At 35.0% G+C, this 19,730-nt stretch overlaps 2 protein-coding genes across 5 annotated transcripts; both read right to left on the bottom strand.

Moving 5' to 3' along the window:
- Positions 1–6,818: 6,818 nt before the first annotated feature.
- LOC100878711 (spermatogenesis-defective protein 39 homolog) lies at positions 6,819–9,000 on the bottom strand. Of its 4 annotated transcripts, none has more exons than XM_012288915.2 (9): positions 8,701–9,000; positions 8,443–8,623; positions 8,162–8,343; positions 7,952–8,088; positions 7,852–7,879; positions 7,641–7,785; positions 7,322–7,563; positions 7,076–7,252; positions 6,819–7,011 (listed from the first exon to the last, which is right to left on the bottom strand). In XM_012288915.2, the coding sequence occupies exons 1-9, from the start codon at positions 8,773–8,775 to the stop codon at positions 6,886–6,888; spliced, it is 1,293 nt and encodes a 430-aa protein (XP_012144305.1). In that variant the 5' UTR covers positions 8,776–9,000; the 3' UTR covers positions 6,819–6,885. The 4 variants fall into 4 exon arrangements, with proteins under 4 accessions (XP_012144305.1, XP_076395495.1, XP_003704836.1 ...); XM_076539380.1 differs by having other exon boundaries at positions 8,696–8,998; XM_003704788.3 differs by having other exon boundaries at positions 8,467–8,623; positions 8,701–8,998.
- Positions 9,001–15,568: 6,568 nt separating this feature from the next.
- Positions 15,569–19,662, bottom strand: LOC143265737 (uncharacterized). The gene has a single exon (XM_076539376.1). The coding sequence runs from the start codon at positions 19,642–19,644 to the stop codon at positions 16,918–16,920; it is 2,727 nt and encodes a 908-aa protein (XP_076395491.1). The 5' UTR covers positions 19,645–19,662; the 3' UTR covers positions 15,569–16,917.
- Between the last annotated feature and the right edge of the window lie 68 nt (positions 19,663–19,730).

Raw genomic sequence — 19,730 nt, 5'->3', positions numbered from 1 at the left:
AATTCCATTTCAATCACACAAACTAAAATTTCTAAAGACTCTACATGTGCCTCTTGTTCTAAACTTGCACTCGTATAATGTAAAATTAAGTAAAAGAAAAATAAATGAAATAAAAAGAAAGTTTGAAGAACTTTCTTTTATGTTTGCATCAATTCACAAGAATAAACTAATATTTTAAAAACAAAACTTTAGAATAAATAAAAGTAGTGAAAAATTTTTAATATGTAACAAATTGAAAAATTGTCATGAAAGTGAGTGCAAGGTAGAACAAGAGGCACTAAAAAATGCGTAAGTTTTTCGCCACAGATTGTGACGAAAAACTTACGCCCGAGCCCACCCTTCCTCCCACAAGCTCGGAATCAACATGAAATTAGTACACTCAATATTTTAACTTACCAAAAAATAAAATCTGAAACATACAAAAATAGTTAAGGCACTTATGAATAATTGACTTACTTACTTAAGATAAAAATCTGAAACAGACAAAATTTAACATAGAAAATTGTGGGAGAGGGAGTAAAATTTTTCTTTATTTCATACAAAAAGTTCGAAAAATACAAAATGCAATGAAAATTGCAGATTTGAGGAGACAACATAACTTACCAAAGAAGAAATACTAAAACAGACAAAATTTGATTAATATCGAAGTTTTATAAGAGAGAACAACAAGATAACTTACCAAAAATTAAATTCTGAAACAGACAAAAATTATTGAGACAAATATAAATTATTTCATTACTTACATAGAATAAAAATCTAAAACAGACAAAGATTTATTAACATAGAAAATTGTGGGAGAGGGAGCAAAATTTTTCTTTATTTCATACAAAAAGTTCGAAAAATACAAAATGCAATGAAAATTGCAGATTTGAGGAGACAACATAACTTATCAAAGAAGAAACCCTAAAACAGACAAAAATTTATTAACTCAGAAATTCGAGAAGAGAGAACAATGTAAGAACTTACCAAAAAATTAAATCTGAAACATACAAAATTTTATTAAGGCAAATATAAATTATTTCATTACTTACGTAAAATAGAAATCTGAAACAGACAAAATTTTATTAACACAGAAAATTGTGGAAGAGGGAACAAAATTTTTCTTTATTTCACACAAGAATATAAAAAAAAACAAAACGCAATGAAAATTGCGGATTTGAAGAGACAACATTACTTAGCAAAGAAGAAACACTAAAACAGACAAAAATTTATTAACTCAGAAATTCGAGAAGCAAGAACAATGTAAGAACTTACCAAAAAATTAAATCTGAAACAGACAAAATTTTATTAACACAGAAATTTGAGAACAGAGAACTTACCAAGAATTAAATTCTGAAACAGACAAAATTTTATTATGCTATAAAATTGTACGAGAATAAGTAAAACGACCCTATCAAGAAACAGAAAACACAATGACAAATACGAAATTAAGATGAATCAACAATAAAACAATTTGTTCAAAATCAATTCCTGAAACAGAGAAAAATAATTAGCACATAAAATTCGCGGAAAATAAAATCGCGAAGGTGTATACATATCTCGAAGCTCGAGATAAAATCGCGAAGGGACATAAAAATCTCAGATCTCAAAATTTAATCGCGGAGGAATGCAAAAATCTTTAATTTCGTAATGTAATCGCGAAGGGATACAAAAATCTCTAATCTCGAAATTTAATTGGGAGGGCATAAAAATCTCGAATCGCGAAGCAATGCAAAAATCTCTAATTTCGTAATGTAATCGCGAAGGGACACAAAAATCTCTAATCTCGAAATTTAATTGGGAGGGCATAAAAATCTCGAATCGCGAAGGGACACAAAAATCTCTAATTTCGTAATGTAATCGCGAAGGTATGCAAAAATCTCTAATCGTAAAATTTAATTGGGAGGGTATAAAAATCTCGAATCGCGAAGGGACACAAAAATCTTTAATTTCAAAATTTAATCGCGAAGCTATGCAAAAATCTTTAATCTCGAAATTTAATTGGGAGGGCATAAAAATCACGGGTGGCTTTGCTCGTAAAAATTCGAGCAAAACGATACATTTTGTACCGTTCAAAAAGCACATATAAAATACAAGAAAATAATAGCGAGCATAGTGACAAATGACTGTCCATCTTAGAATCCTAAGATGGACAGCCATTAATAGTTCCCCTCTTCTTTGGCAATTTTTGCCGGGGCTCTTCGGCATATAGCCTCTTCTCTCTTCGGCAAAGCCTCACAAAAATCACTCGCGAATTTTTACGGTAACTCGGACATTCTTACTTTTCTCAATTACATAAATTCTCGATTTCGCTATCGATCTCCACAAACAGAATGCAGTCACTTTTATAGAAATAAAAATGAACCACTCTCCGCTTGCTTCGATCAATAACGAAATCAAAATTTTATGTAACAAAACTATTTTTGTAAAAGAAAATTCTTTACTTTTGTAAAAATTAATAAAATTCATGATTCGAAATTAAAAATACGACCAGCGATTCTCAGAATGCGCTGTCCGTAAAAGAATGTCCGAGCAGAATATTTTATTTCACTGCACTTCACTTCACTGTATACTTCATTTTTGCAGTCGGATCTAGAACCCGACTACGACTTACAAACTAAAAGGCCTGGCCTGAACGAACAATCGAGTTCAAGAGATATTAAATATATTCATATTTAATTTTTCTCTTCTCGATTTTTCGTGAACCCCCCAGATGCAAGCATCTCACGTGTGAGAGAGGAGGACAGAGAAACGTGAAAGCTTGCTCTGGCCCTACCTACTTAAAACTAACTCATTCACACCAGAAGTAAGCTACCTGCCTGCCTATCGCTATATTTAAAAAATTGCAAAGTCCATTCTCACAAAAACACACTCCACGGTTCTCACACATACCACCCGGGTGCAAAAAAGCCTAATCCTAGGGAGTACGTCCCGGGACGTCTCCGACACCCGAGTTCAATACTACATTCACACTCTAAGTTCATACCTTTTTGCTGAAATCGATCGACAATCGACAGTGAATGAACATATTTCATTTTCGTACTCTTTCGAATATTTAATGTAATATGTACATGTAATAATTTTAACTACTCATAGAATTTTCTAACTTATTCAATTTATATAATTTTCAAATGACTCGACTTGCATTTTGTATGCATTTTCAAATAGAATTTTGCAAAATTTAAAAAATAAATTTATAGTTTAATCGACACAAGGTCCACGACCTAACCACACACACACGTGTAACTTGTGTCGATAATTCACTGTCAATTTGTCGATCGCCAAAATATCTTAAAACTAAACCGTGTCCACCTGCCCTAACCAATGCGAGTAGCATCTAAGCACGCGCATGGGTATAGAGCATAAAAATGAACACGGCCACATGTATTTTGACCTACCAGTTTTCTTCATGTGTGCTGAAAATCCTGAGCTAAAAACATGATTAGAAACATGCTAATAAAGTGTCTTCCAGCAAAAATTGACTCTAACTTTAAAAAATATTCAAAATGGAAAATGGAAGATCACTTTGCAAAAATCTAAGTATACGATTGTTTCATTTTTAACAGATTTGTGATATCAAAGTAAATTTCTAAATGACTCAAACATTCGTAAATAACTTTGATATCGAAATCTGTTTCTCGCGATACTTTCTTGTACATTTATTTAAAAAATTTTCACGCGTACGTAAAAATTGAAAGTGACTCTATAACTTTATGAAAGTGACTCGATAATTACTGTGAAATCGGAGGGTCATCCGACTTCTATGTACTAATTTTAATTTTAAATTGAAAAGAAGTTAAAACGCGATGTACAAGAAAACCCTGACCTGAGCTAATAAATGAAATAAACAGTTTGTACGAATTTTGCACGATCGTACAGTCGTGGTCACTATGCTCGCTCAAAAATATAAAATACAACCAGTTCCCGTGTCGCTTCGGACCATTCGTCCTACGACATGATGGGAACCGGAGGAATCGTAAAGCATGCGACTCACCGATCGCTGACTTGCGCTACTGCGATCGTTTTACCGGTAAGGCATCTGAGACTGCACGATTGAGAGGCATTGCATCTTGGAGGTTGATTGGTTGTTTGATTGGTTGGCTGTTTGATTGATTGGCTGCTTGGTTAGTGGACTGCTTGGCTGCTTTGGTCAGACTTGGATGTGGCGGTTTGGCAGTGGACCTTCTGTAATCATAATAGAATCACAACGATTAGTTAACTGTGTTTGATTTGCATTTTGATAACATACATGTAAACTACTTGTACAAACATTTAATAAGCTTTTGATTTTGAGTACAAACACATAGAAGCATGCAGGAGTTATAAATTTGCAAACGTTTGTCATAGCGTGAAATATTGTAAAATATTTGAAAATGTGTGGCAAAATGCTTGGGTAATTGCTTTAGAGAGTGTGGTAAACGTTTGCAAAAATATAATGGAACAGGTAGGTAACTACAGTTTAAATATCAGTAATAGTTTGTTAAAACATTTAAATAACTACTACATAAAGTACACTAAAGCACCAGTAACAATATGTTAAAACACTTAAATAACAGTTGCATAAAATTCACTAAAGCATCAGTATCAATATGTCAAAACACTTCAATAATCATTCCACATAATACACTAAACCACCAGTAACAATATGTCAAAACACTTCAATAATCATTGCATAAAGTACACTAAAGCACCAGCAACAATATGTCAAAACACTTAAATAATCATTGCATAAAGTACACTAAAGCACCAGTAACAATATGTCAAAACACTTAAATAATCATTGCATAAAGTACACTAAAGCACCAGTAACAATATGTCAAAACACTTAAATAACAATTGCATAAAGTACACTAAAGCACTAGTAACAATATGTCAAAACACTTCAATAATCATTGCATAAAATACACTAAAGCACCAGTAACAATATGTCAAAACACTTAAATAATCATTGCATAAAGTACACTAAAGCACCAGTAACAATATGCCAAAACACTTAAATAATCATTGCATAAATTACACTAAAACACCAGTAACAATATGTCAAAACACTTCAATAATCATTGCATAAATTACACTAAAACACCAGTAACACTATGCCAATACACTTAAATAACCATTGCATAAATTACACTAAAGCACCAGTAACAATATATCAAAACACTTAAATAACCATTACATAAAGTGCACTAACACTTAATAACAGTTTGTAAAATCACTTAAATAATCATTCCACAAAATGCATTAAAACACAAAAAAATTAATAAAACATTTAAATAACCACACCATAAAACACACTAATAAATCCGTATACACTTGCACAATCACTTAATAAAACACACTAGTAAAGTCACTGACACTTGTAGAACCACACCATAAAATTTGTTAATACACCCCCATAATTAATAAAAAATATTTATTAATGCACACTAAACACTAGTAGTAACACACTAGGTACACTAATATATCCGTATATGCATGTAGGAAACACACTGATAAAGTCACTGACACTTGTAGAATCACACCATTAATTTTATTAATACACCCCCGTATTTATTAAAAAATATTTGTTAAAGCACACTAAATATTAGTAGTAGCACAGTAGGTAACGTAGGGACAAGCACAGTATCGGTAAAGTAAATCCTTGACTCGTACCGGTAAGTGTTGACAGGCGACATCCGACCTCCTTGGCTCGCGAAACATAACTAAGCGCGCTTGACCTCCCTCCAGTGTGAAAGTTATTGGTAGTTTACAGTAGCCAATTAGACATCGTAATAATTCACCAATAGATCTAATTCGATCTCTGCAGGTGTGAGAGTGATTGGTAGTGTACAGTAGCCAATTAGACATCATGTAATCCACCAATAGCGTGCAACCACTATGATTGGATGTTGTATAATTATTCTAATGCTAATTTTTGTATAATTTTATATTTTTCGATTGTTTATTAAGAAATTTATTGTTACAATTATTTAAATTTATTATTTTTTTAACTTATTCTTGCAGATATGTTGCAAAATGATTGTTAATAAATATTTTACGATATATTTTATTGTAATTAATAATTTTTTTAGTTATTTATTTATAAAATTGTTGTTGTAACTATTCAAGTTTATCTTTTTTATTCTTATTCTAGCAGATGTGTTGCAAAATGATTGTTAATAAATATTTTACAATATATTTTATTGTAATTAATAATTTTTTTAGTTATTTATTTATAAAATTATTGTTGCAACTATTGAAGTATATTTTTTTTATTAACTTACTCTAGCACATATTTTGCAAAATGATTGTCAATTTATTTATATTTTATTGTAACTCATTATTATATAAATTAATTATTGTAATTCATTATTATATAAATTAATTATTGTAATTCATTATTTTTATAACTTCCTCTCGCAAATATCTTGTAAATGATCTACTAATTATTGTATTCAAATTTATTTTTATGTAATTCTTTGTAATTATTTATTACCGAAAAGACTCAGTATAGCATGCGAACTGTTTTGAACACATAATAGTTTCCTATTTTTTTTAAAGGTTACATTCTTATATATTTTTAAAAATTCAAATCTATGCGCGGTTTTTTAAACAGTGACGTCATCAACAAGAATTGAAGTAGCGCCATCTCTCCGGCGAACGGGGTGAACTACACGGTTTTGAAACTGCAGTTTCAATAGTTCCCCACACTGCCACTGGACGGCGCCACGTGTATCTTCCGTTAAATTCAATTAATATAGTTAATTTTATTAATATAATTAATTATGATATAAATCGAATTACATCGAAATGCAAAGTACAAATTGTATGAAGGAATAAATTAAACTCCACAGTAGAAATATACAGTAACATTTTTTATACAATAAATATTTAAATATATTAAAAAAAAATATATAGTCATTCACTTTAATTCCTCCATTTAATCGAGGGTAAACGTAATGCACTTTCCGCGTAGAAGTATTCCTCAGATTGTGGTTGTAGTTTGGTTTTATATTCCATTAGTGCAGCACGATCTGCTTGTTGCACAAGTATCTAAAGAACAGATCACATTATTAATTAAACTAGTTATAAATAATTAGATAATTGATACACTTACGTCGATTGCTATTCTAAAACAATGCATATTTTTTGCTAATTCCAATCGCTTTTCTACATTGTCCACGTATTTTAAATACTTTTCAAGTATAGCGGAGGGAGCTTTATTTTTCTGGAGTATTTTAAGTATATCTTCAATGGGCAAATGAATTTGTAACTTTTTACTGTTTAACCAACCCTGTAAATTATTGATAAGAATTAGTTTCATTGTGATATTTATATAAGAGGCATATAGATTATAGATTACCTTTGTTAAAAGCAATTTGTCAACGTCTTCCCATTCACCGGCTGCTGTTCTAACTTCCAGTGCAACTTTTTGGTATTGTCTAGGAGATATTTCATGTTGTTGAGATAGTATTGCAGGAGATATTAATGTTCCTTCTGGTACATTCCAGTGATTGCTACATGCATATCTCAGACAGTCAAGAACAGATGAATTTAATTCAATATCTTCATTACCCTCTACCTTCTTTACTACCATTTGCCATTCTAATTAAATCATCATACATTGTTAATTTTAATTTCAAATTCTTACATTGTTCAGATACTGGAAAAAATTTAATTACCTAATAATTTTATGTAAGATTGAACAAATGAAGCTTCTTTACAGTCAGTCAAAGCTGAAAATTGTGTCTTATAGCTATTTCGAAGTTTCTGTAACAGTCTGTCTGGATCTCTCGTATTTTTTATTATAATATGTAAAGTTTTCATCTGGAATGAACTATAACTAATACAACAATGTTTCACATATAATTAGCAAATTACATGTAAACTTACGGCAGCATCAACTGTTTGACCCAGCATTCTGTGAAAATCATGAACTAGTTACAAAATGCAAACATACAATTTGTTTATAGAAACAAATAGCAATACATACGTCAAAATATCAGTAATCTCATTTATTTGCAATCTTGTAGAAAGATATTTTATGTAAACATTTACAGCATCTGGCCTTTCAGCTAATATTCGTTGAACCAAAGATCTCTTGAGAGTTTTTGTTAGAAACAAGATAATCTGAAATGATTTTCATGTATATCTAAAGAGAATTTTTACAAAACATCAGTTACAATGATAAAAAAGAAATTACAACTAGAATTGCGTTTCCATCTCCACTTATTATAGCCGCATCTAATAAAGAAGTTTTACAGGCAAAAGATTTATATGGCTCTAAAGAATAAGGCTGGCCAAGTAAAATTTTCCTTAAAGTTATATCTGGCTGTGTGGCAGTTATTTCAGGTTGGAGATTCTGCAATTTATCCATTGCCAAAACTACAAATAAGAGAATGTTTGTACATATTGCATCTTTCTCATAATTTACGATCAATATAAACAAACATAGAATCTACTTGAAACATTCTGAATATTGACTTGTATAGATCTTTACTGACATACTGCAAGATAATGTTTTTTCAGAGATAACAGATAGCATCGGTTTAAGTGGCTGATAATCGCTGGCAGTTTTCAAAGAAGCCTCTGATGTTGACGCATTTGATATACCAGCCCACAGTTTATCCGTATCAATCTTTGATACTCCAAATAGTTGATCCACCTAGATTATTGTATATAACTAGTATTATAATACTCATTCAGAAAACTAGTATTAATAAAGATATTTTACAACCTAACCTCATTGTTTTCAAAACAGAAGGATCGTTTCTCACTGCTATACCAAAAATCCTCGTCGTCTTTTGCAGAACTCATATTTATAATGATGTAAAAATTAAGTTTATGTACTTATTAAATAAATTATAGGCTTGAACACCAAATGTTTTGCGTTTGCGACGGTCCTTAGTGATAAGACACGCAATATCCTTTAATAATAAATGAGACTAACGTATATATGATTGAAAGTATTTTTATTTTAGAGTGACTATAATTGTTGAGAATTAAATGTTCAGATATTTTTTTTTCAGTTCTTAACAATTTGTTATTTATTCAATTTGACTAACTTTGAAAGGTTCTGTATGAGTTAATACTTGTCAGTACTGTTCTACCAATATGTTTCTTATTTCAATCATACTTAAAAATATTTAAAGTAATAAATTTCAGTAATGACAATATCTTAGAATAGAGATAAGACCACAGTACGTATAGTGAAGGGATGAAAGAATACTCAGAACGCAACATACGATCTATTTATTATTTACAACAACGTATCAATGTTACACAAAACGTACCACATCGTTTTATTTAAATCACTTATCACACAATTTACAAAACATCGCTCACTCGCTCGCCATTAAGTTCAGCTCGGTAAATGGACTGCATTTAGAACTCGTTCTCAACGGTCACAGAATTTCGTACGTTTGAAACGCGCGGGCCGAGAAATCGCCAAGCGCGGGAAACTTTAAAAATGGATTCTCGAGTGCGCGCGTCTTATCACTTTTAAAATCGATTTTATCAAGTCGTTCGCGGTAGTTTTTGAATCCCCTTGTTTACGTATGTTTGTTTCCAATCACGTTTAGTAAAAAATCCCAACATTTAATCATTTCGTTTAACACATCAAATTAAATTTACTCTACATGTTACTTTCTTAACTGTTTATACCAATTTATAAAATTTTATAATTCAATTACTTTAAAATAAATTAAGAATAGTGTTTATTGAATTCTATCGGGCAATCTTATAAATGTTTATAAATAAATTACCGCTGTATAGTTGAAAAATTATGATGTATATATACAGTTACGATTTAAACTTTCAGAATAGTTTGTTTAAAAAAAGACGTATTCATTAGGTCGTTTATATTGTCGATCATTCAGAATGTTCAAGGAGATTTAATTCAGTTCACTAATTTGTCGTATTTTTTATAACAAATAGTGGACACAACAATTATTGAAAAAAAGAAAATTATGTCGTCAGAGACTCAATTTTGCCCGAGCTTGATAAAATTTATTTAGTAAAAGTAAAATCGAGCTTAATAGGGTAAATGTATTAGTAGCTGACACTGTAAGACTCTTTTATTTTTTAATTATTATCACAGTCTCTTTTCTAGTAAAAGATTTTAACAAACAGAAATTCTCAGATAATTTACCAAGATTTTATTATAAAAAAAAATTGAACTTATTTTTGAAAGAGTGCAATATTTAAAAAAAATAATTATTTAACGTGAAAGAAAGTAAAAGGGTCAGCTACCAATACAGTTACCCTAAACATCCCCCAATCGAACAATAATAAAATCTTTAAAATATTTCACATCATCAACGATAAATATTCTCTGTCGAATAAGAAAAATGTACAACTAGCATTCTAAGGTGGGCAATAAACTCTCTCGAATAAAACGTTAAAATATTCCGGACCGTAACGAATGTACTTTAATTAAGGGGTTCGTTTTCGGCCACTAAAATCTCGCCTGCGAGAAAGAAAACGCTGTTTAAAAACCAGAATACAAAGATCACTCTTCTCCTCGCGAACCTTCGATCGGTGGTTAAACATTTTAGAACAACTTTCGGTGCACTCCAACTATCGTTCGCTCATTAAAACTTTTTGCTATATTCCCTCGTTAGATTTATCGTTAATATTGCGGTTAGAAGTTTGGGGTTCGTTTTAGGATCCTTATTTTAACGCGACGAAATTTAAGTGGTTTTTGGTGCTTTTTTGGGTTATTGGGAAATTTGGGATAGGGGATTTAAGGGTATGGGGATTTAGGGGTATGGGAATTTAGGGGTATGGGAATTTAGGAGTATGGGAAATTAAGGGTATGGGAATTTAGGAGTATGGGAAATTAAGGGTATGGGGATTTAGGAGAATGGGAAATTAAGGGTATGGGGATTTAGGAGTATGGGGATTTAGGGATATGGGGATTTAGGGATATGGGGATTTAGGGGTATGGGAATTTATAGATATGGGGATTTAGGGGTATGGGAAATTAAGGGTATGGGAATTTAGGAGTATGGGAAATTAAGGGTATGGGGATTTAGGAGTATGGGAAATTAAGGGTATGGGGATTTAGGAGTATGGGGATTTAGGGATATGGGGATTTAGGGATAAAGGGATTTAGGAGTATGGGAAATTAAGGGTATGGGGATATGGGAGTATGGGAAATTAAGGGTATGGGGATTTAGGGATACGGGGATTTAGAGATATGGGGATTTAGAGATACGGGGAGTTAGAGATACGGGGATTTAAGGATGCGTGAATTTAGAGATACGGGAATTTATGAATACAGGAATTTAGGGATACGGGGATTTAGAGATGTGGAAATATAGGGACAAGGGGATGCTGGGATTTAGGAGTACAATAATTCAGGAATTTAGGAATACAAGAATTTAGCAATATGAAAATTTTAAATCTGAGGATTTGAAAATATTAAGATTTGGAGGTTTTGGGGGTTTGGTATTTGAAAATTTAGGTATTAGAGAATTTAAAAATTCAGAAAGTTAGAAATTAGGGTATTTCAGAAATTTTTTAATTAAAAACTTGAGAATTCAGTGATTTGGAGAACGGTCAAATTTAGGGATTTACTAATTCACTCATATACCTAATAAAAAATTTGCAAATTAATTTTTAAAATCCTACCCAAACGTTTCACCCAAACTTCCACTAAAAATCCCTTCAACTAAAAAACTATCAAACATCAATAATCGCCTCCAATAAAAAAAGTAATACCCTATCTTTAAAATGATCGCTTTAAAACGCATCCTATGTTGGTTACCGAAGTAAAACCTCTATTTTGATTCTCACCGAAGTAAAATGAAGGACTGCTTTAATTCTTAAAGCATGTTAAAATTATGTATAATCGCATGGAAATCGATAGATGGAGAGCACGTGTCTTTAATCGGAAGTACACACACACACAGATGACGAGCATGAACAGCCGAAATGGTGGACGGATGGCTGCTTCGGATACGAGATGTTTCTTTCATTGTAAAGTTAAGAACGAGTCTGGACGATTTATGCCTCCGGATTAGAATGCGAACCCTGCCTCACCATAAGTTTTTCATTGCACTTCACCAACCGGAAACACGTGTTTCACTGCATTACACGTGTTTTGCAAACGAAACTTGAATATATACTCGTTGCTCTTTGTTTAATTTTCTTCTTCAAAATAAAATGTCTTTGAAAATAAACTTATATGTTCTTCAAAATTATACTCTGAATATATATTTAATAAATATTAAGACAATTATTTGAACATTGAAGAAAATTAATTTATTTATTTGTAGTTCAATTTTTGAAGATGGGTAATATTACTCAGGTGGATTTGAAGATGTCAAATTTATTTTCTGACGTAACTAAACAGAAATCTTGAGATGTTTTTTCATTTATTTTTGATTTAGAGCCTTCAGAATGTGTTCTGAAAATTTTGTGACAAAATTAAGTGTAGAAAAATTGTAAAAAAATTATTTTTGTCTCTTAGTACCCTTAGTAGTGATGGGTTCGATTTCAAACAAGAGATTTTGTCACAATTTCTAAGTAAGTTTTAAAACTTCCAAATTCTCACACATTCAAGTTTTCATGTGTACAAATTTTTAAATGTTGAAATTTCCAAGTGAACAAATTTTTAAATATTCAAATTTCCAAGTGAACAAATTTTTAAATGTTCAACTTTCCAAGTGAACAAATTTTTAAATGTTCAAATTTTCAAATGTTCAAGAATCAAAACTGTCGAATTTCTAAAATTTAAATTTACACAAACTAAAGAAAGTTGCTACAAAAAATCTGTGAAAGAAGCAACGAGATACATTTCTTAAAAAACAATAAAAAATAATTTTTAAGAATTGCAATAATTGAAATGCAGTCGGTCAGTGTATACGTGAAGTGACACATAAACAATGACGTTCCATGTACACGAATGTATACACACATAATCTTCACATCTGTGCAATGGACAAGTCGCATATGTGCGTACGACACGCACACAGAAAAAAAACACCAACACATGGGACGCGATCGGACACCCACGCGCATACAGAGTGTTTTTAAAAATCTATCACACCTCGAATCGAAGGTACTGTGTTGAGCTCGATATTAATTGATCTACCAACGATGCGCGTATTTGCATACTGTTCTCTTAATAGTCTACTCACATACACTCATTTTTTTATATATATAGTCATTTATATATGTATACCGATCCTAAGTTTTAATTAAGGTTACTGATCGTTTCAGATATCTTAGACATTTTCAAATTTTTTTATTTCTACCTAAATTTTTAATTTTTAGAAATTTTCAAAATTTACAAAAATGAATTTTTAGTGCAAATTGTTAATTGAAAATTTTTAGTACAAATTGTTAATTGAAAATTTTTAGTACAAATTGTTAATTGAAAATTTTCAGTACAAATTGTTAATTGAAAATTTTCAGTACAAATTGTTAAATGAAAATTTTCAGTACAAATTGTTAAATGAAAATTTTCAGTACAAATTGTTAATTGAAAATTTTCAGTACAAATTGTTAATTGAAAATTTTTAATACAAATTGTTAATTGAAAATTTTCAGTACAAATTGTTAATTGAAAATTTTCAGTACAAATTGTTAATTGAAAATTTTTAATACAAATTGTTAATTGAAAATTTTCAGTACAAATTGTTAACTGAAAATTTTCAGTACAAATTGTTAATTGAAAATTTTCAGTACAAATTGTTAATTGAAAATTTTCAGTACAAATTGTTAAATGAAAATTTTCAGTACAAATTGTTAAATGAAAATTTTCAGTACAAATTGTTAATTGAAAATTTTCAGTACAAATTGTTAATTGAAAATTTTTAATACAAATTGTTAATTGAAAATTTTCAGTACAAATTGTTAATTGAAAATTTTCAGTACAAATTGTTAATTGAAAATTTTTAATACAAATTGTTAATTGAAAATTTTCAGTACAAATTGTTAACTGAAAATTTTCAGTACAAATTGTTAATTGAAAATTTTTAGTACAAATTGTTAATTGAAAATTTTCAGTACAAATTGTTAATTGAAAATTTTCAGTACAAATTGTTAAATGAAAATTTTCAGTACAAATTGTTAAATGAAAATTTTCAGTACAAATTGTTAATTGAAAATTTTCAGTACAAATTGTTAATTGAAAATTTTTAATACAAATTGTTAATTGAAAATTTTCAGTACAAATTGTTAATTGAAAATTTTCAGTACAAATTGTTAATTGAAAATTTTCAGTACAAATTGTTAATTGAAAATTTTCAGTACAAATTGTTAATTGAAAATTTTTAGTACAAATCGTTAGATCAAAAAATTTTCAAAGATACAATTTTTAATTTTTAAAATTATCAATTTTCAAATTTTGAAATCAGTTTTTGGATTTTTAAATTGTGGGTCATTAAAAGGTTTTTCGCTATATTTAAGTGTGTAGGAGTGCGTCAGAATCAGCGATAAAAGACTATTGTTTCTGGGACAACCGCCACTCGATCAAAAAATCGAAAGAGATACTTGAAACGATCACAGCAGATACACCGTGTATATTGATTAGACAGAACGGTATAGCACATTGACAGAGTATCTCTACGCATAGATACGCTACCGTTCTTCGATTCGAGATGTCGTACACCTATAGAAACCCTCTGTATAAATATATATGTATGTATAGATATATTATATATGTATATATAAAAGTAACTCCATAACATACAATAAATCGTATCTTTCTTTGGCACATTTCGTCAACTATAGGATCCGTACAAGTACACCTATTTTAGGTACGCATACGTCTCTGTATACTTGTCACCTGGTGTATACAAGTATGCATCGTTATATTATATAATACCAACTCGCTTCAATCTCTAATTGTTATACATTACGTGATCGCAATAATACAATATAAAGTAACTTACACGATAAATTAGTACCTGTTCGTATTACAAAACTTCTAATTCTTAAATTGTAATCAGTACCTGATAGTAGACACAAGGAAACGGTTACAAAAATGAGGTAAATTGACTAGCACTGTGAAGAGTAATTATATTATTGCAATCACATTCTGTATACGGTGTATAATATACAAGTTTCTCAAAGAAGATGGAAACTATAGAAACAGATTCTTTGTGAAAAAAGAAGTCGAAAAGTCCTTTACCGTTTTTCGATACGAGTTCTCGTTACTGAGATATAAGCGGTTGAAGTTTGAGCGCGCCGCTTCCGGTGCGTCAGCTGACCGCGACTTCCGGTCAGTTATCAGTAGTCGCGCGCTCAAACTGTAGTCCCTCGTATCTCCCGAACGGAGAGTCGTATCGAAAAACGGTAAAGGACTTTTCGACTCAGTTTTTCACAAGGAATCCATTCATGTGGTTTCCAACTTATTTGCGAAACCTTGTAGAATACGTACAAATATCCCATAACGGGTTAGCGATAGTATGTACTTCATCTCTTACGTACATATGTATATGTATATATCTACATTAATCTGTACTTTCCGTATTATTCCATCAGGCCCTATCTACTTCTAAAAAATTATCAGAGGAACGTAACAATCTGTTATTCTCCAATATGTATAATATATATATTTCTATTATATATACGTTCGTGTCGTTAAAACGTCACGCGCTTCGCCGAACAAAGAGAACAGGCTTGGCGAGCGTGGGAGTTGCACTCTCGTGGATTCTCAGGGGTCGTTCTCTGATCCATTCGTCGAGATTCGTCGAACAGCAAACGTTTCCCGGATCGTCTCCCAGCGGGAATCGTTCCACGATTTAATTCGGGGAGCAAACGGAAAGCGCAACTCCGTGGACCCATTCATGAAAAATCCGGCCCGCAGTCGGAATACATATTTTATTTTCCTAATATATCGTTCGATACACGACTTTTTTTCTTTTTTTTTTTGTTACGTTTTCTTTTCCATTTTTTTTTTAATCATATTTTTATTCTGTTTAAATAAATATATCCACGAACAAGGCACTGCTCGACAGGGGCAAACACGAGTTTGTTGTTGCTGCTGTTGTTGTTCGATGGCTTTTTTCTGCGATGGTTCGCCTCGATCGATGGCTGTCGAGCTTTTTCGAGCCGTTTCCTATCGCGAAACGTCGGGTAAAAAGTGGTCGGTGTACGTTTTTTTTTTTTTGTTTAGAATATACCTGCGAGTGTAAAGACGAGGTACTTGACGAGCTGGGGAAGGTTTCTTACTTCGGGACGCGGCGACGATCTTGGACAAAATGGACGCTTTCGAGTATAATCGGTAAAATCAGATTTCGAATTGATCTACCTTTGCATTGTCTTTGATCCTTTGTTTCCATGTTCGATGAAGAACACTAGACTACTTGTGGTTTTTGAAATTAATGAATATGTGACTATCCCCAAGAACAACATCTAAATGTTTCGTGTCATCCTCACCTTGATTGAAATTGAGAAGGAAGATGAGGACATGGCAGTTTACCTGTGTAGGTCGTGTTAACTCTCCTATGGTTCCTTAAATACCTTTCGAAATTTTTAATTCTAATTGTTTAAAAGTTTATGATCATCAGTTGCTATGGAAGGTATTTAGTTTTGTATAACTTTGAAGCAAAAAATAATTTAGAAACTTGAAAGTTTAGAGTCATAATTTTTCGGCAATATATCGAGAGTGAATTGTACCTAAATTCAGTGTAGAGATGCACTGACTCATAGTATTGCAAACAGTATGTATATTAGTCTACATAGTGATACTGCTAATGTGGACCACGTATTCTCACCAGGGAGTCATTTGTCACCTAACCTACTCTACCACCTAACTCGAAACAATCAGATGCTCCGAATTCAGATTTCATCCTAACCAGAACCCTAAGTTCTCATATACTTCCTAATCAGAAGAGCCAAACGACCATCGAATCCCCATCCTCGTCCCGAATTTCCTTCAGGATGAACATAGACCCAACAGTCTGGTCACAGAGAGCGTTTCGCCCACGGGCAGATCGACGTGCGTTATAAAGGGAAGCACTTGGTCCGTTTCTGCGTAACGGCGGATTGGCAGTCGACCTTAGAACCCAGGGTGAAACTCTCCGGCTTCACGGTCTCCTCGACAGAGATCTTCCCGAGCCTCTTCTTCGCTCGGAAAGGCGTTGACCTTGGGGATATGATCTCGTAAAGATCGCTGGTTCTACTCTGAATCTGAACCCTGGCCTTGGGACTAGCCTTCTGATCGATAGGAATCGCGATGTCCACCTCCGCGCAGTGATTCTGGCTAGTCCTCTTCTGGACGTCCTTGTCCAACTCGCTGCCGCGTTCCTTCCCGCTCGTCTCCGTCGACGAGGTGTTGAACACGTCCGACGAGCAGCTCTTCGAGTCGCAGATCAGCGCAATGTCCGAGTAGTCCGCCTCTTCGACTTCCGAAGGCAGGTTCCTGGCGGAGGCCAGTGAGATGGTTCTGGCCTCTGGCTTCTGAGGCTTCTCCTCGTCCGCGTAGTCCAGCGACAGACACTTCTTCTCGAACAGAGCTGGCCCGGGGAGCTTCTTCTCTTCAGCATCTTTGTCGTCCTGACCCTCCTCCGTACGCTCCAGAGAGTTGATGACCTTCGACGGACGTCGAATGCTGTTCTCCCGTTCAACTGACAGGCAGAACTCCTTGTCGGTTAACAGGATGCGTTTTGGCTGACGAGTGGGTTTCTTATCTAGCTCCAGGTCCTTCTCCCACGATGGGGTCTTCAGCAAGCTCTTCACCTTCCTCAACTCTGTCAGCAGGTCCATGGTCTCCTGAGAAGGCTCGTGGAAGATACGTCGCTTGGGTCGTCTTATGGACGCGTTAGTATCCGACTCTTGATCGCTAGGATGATCTATCTCCTGCTGTTTCTTCAGTACGGACCTTGTTGTGCTACCCTGGACCTGCAACCTGTCAGTCTTTCCCTCGTTGGTGTCCTTCGAGGAGTCTGGTCTCGTTTCATCCTTACTCTTTGGATCTTCAGTGTCAACGTTCGCCTTCAACCTTTCTTGTCTAGCGATTATACTCTGCACGGTGCCTCCTCGTGTCCGGCGCTTGAAGTCTGCATACGTCTCCGTAGGTACCTCATGGTGTTTGAACTTGTCCTGCAGCTGCTTGAAGGTTTCTTTGGTGTATTCCTGGGCGATGTGGTGCGCCAGCGAGTCTTCGGATGTCGTCTCCCTCTTGTGCACTTGGTCCTCACCGTGGTAGATGGACGCGGCCAGAGAACGGTCCTTGGACAATAGATTGTCTGAGGAGATGCCTCGTCTTTCGAACTGCTTGTGACTGGGCTTATCTTCGTTCTTCGAGTACCTGTTCAACAAGTCCTCGTACGTCTGTCTCCTAGTCTTTATCGGGGAGCAAGTCCTCCCCGAGGTGTCAACTTGCGAGTCCTCCGGGCGGTCCGGCAGGATGGAGGATATAGGCCGCTTCGTTGGAGAGTTAGGAACACTGTCGTCGCTGCGTGGAGAGCTCTGAACGACCTTGCGATGTGTGGGTGTCTTTGGAGTGCCCGTGTCCTTCCTAGGCTGCCACTTCTTCCTCGGGGAGCTTCCCCAGCTGCTGGGTTCCTTGTCCGAGCCGAAGCTGGTGCTGGAGAAGATAATCTCCTCGCTAGTTGTAACGCGACACTTCAGTAACTCTGCCCCGTTTACGGTTCGCTCCTTCGTCTTTGGCTTCGGTGTCTCATCCGTTATGGTTTCCAATGGTAAAGAGCTAGGACCAGAGTCAAGAACGTCGTCCAGAGATGCTCCCCGAAGTGGATCTCGAATATCCTTCGCCTGGACAGTGCACTCGAGGTCCTCCGTTTCAAAAGAGTACATCTTCAGCAGGTGACCCTTGCCGGACCTCCTCCTCTCGATGCTGAACGACTCCATCTTCATAACCTTCTTCGTCTTCTGCTCCTCAGGCTTCTTCGTCTCTGAAGTCTTCTTAACCTCGTCCTTACTTCTATCATACCTGGGGGTGTCAAAGGTGAACTTGTCCAACGTCTTCGAGGAGCCTATCTTGTCAAGGAAGGGCTTCTCGACGGCCTTGCTGGGTCCGATCTTCTCCAGGTACGGCTTGCCTATGATCTTCGGCGCCAGCTTCGCGAGGAAAGGCTTGTCCTCCGTCTTGGATATGCCGATCTTCTTCAGGAATGGCCTCTTCTTCTCCTTGTCCTGCGTCCGCGTGTTCTCGAACGAACGGTCGCTCAGCCTGTCGTTGCTGTAGTTGGACGAGTTGTCGCTGCTCTTGGATCTGGCCCGTTTGTTCCGCGGGTGCGGCGTCAGTGGGGTTCTCGGTGTGAGGGACGGACTGGGTTCCTGGTTCGGGCAGGTTTCGTCCAGCAGGGCGATGGCGTCTCTCAGGTCCATGTAGGCCTTCCTGGGCGCGGTGCTCACCGAGGGACGAGGGTACTCGCTCTCGAAGCTGCTGTTCCTCGTCGAGACAGCCTCCGGCCTCATCTCTGTTTCTATGTGGGAGTACGAGGGATACGAGCCACGATCGCCCGCAAGTCCCGGCGAGGAGTCTATGGTGGGATAGTCCTCGAGGTACCACGGCGTCACGCCAAGGTCCTCCGGCCTGGCTGCGCCACCGTGGCCCACGTTCTTGCTGATGGCGCCCCTGCTGCTCGACGACGTCGACTGCTGATCCGTCTGCGTGGCGCTCGACGACGTCGTCCCCGACACACTAGCCACCATCTCGTTTGGCGTACTGATGCTGGTCACTTGTCTGCGGTACCCCGAGCACATGGCGAAGTACGGCGGCGCTGGTCGTGCTGTCTCCACTATGACACGGCCCTTCGCACACGGCACTATAGGCTCACCATCCGCTGGGG

Source organism: Megachile rotundata, chromosome 14, assembly GCF_050947335.1.
Source record: "Megachile rotundata isolate GNS110a chromosome 14, iyMegRotu1, whole genome shotgun sequence".
In the NCBI taxonomy this organism is placed as follows: domain Eukaryota; kingdom Metazoa; phylum Arthropoda; class Insecta; order Hymenoptera; family Megachilidae; genus Megachile; species Megachile rotundata.
Note: the sequence above shows the minus strand (reverse complement) of the source record. Positions and strands in the feature narration are given on the sequence as shown.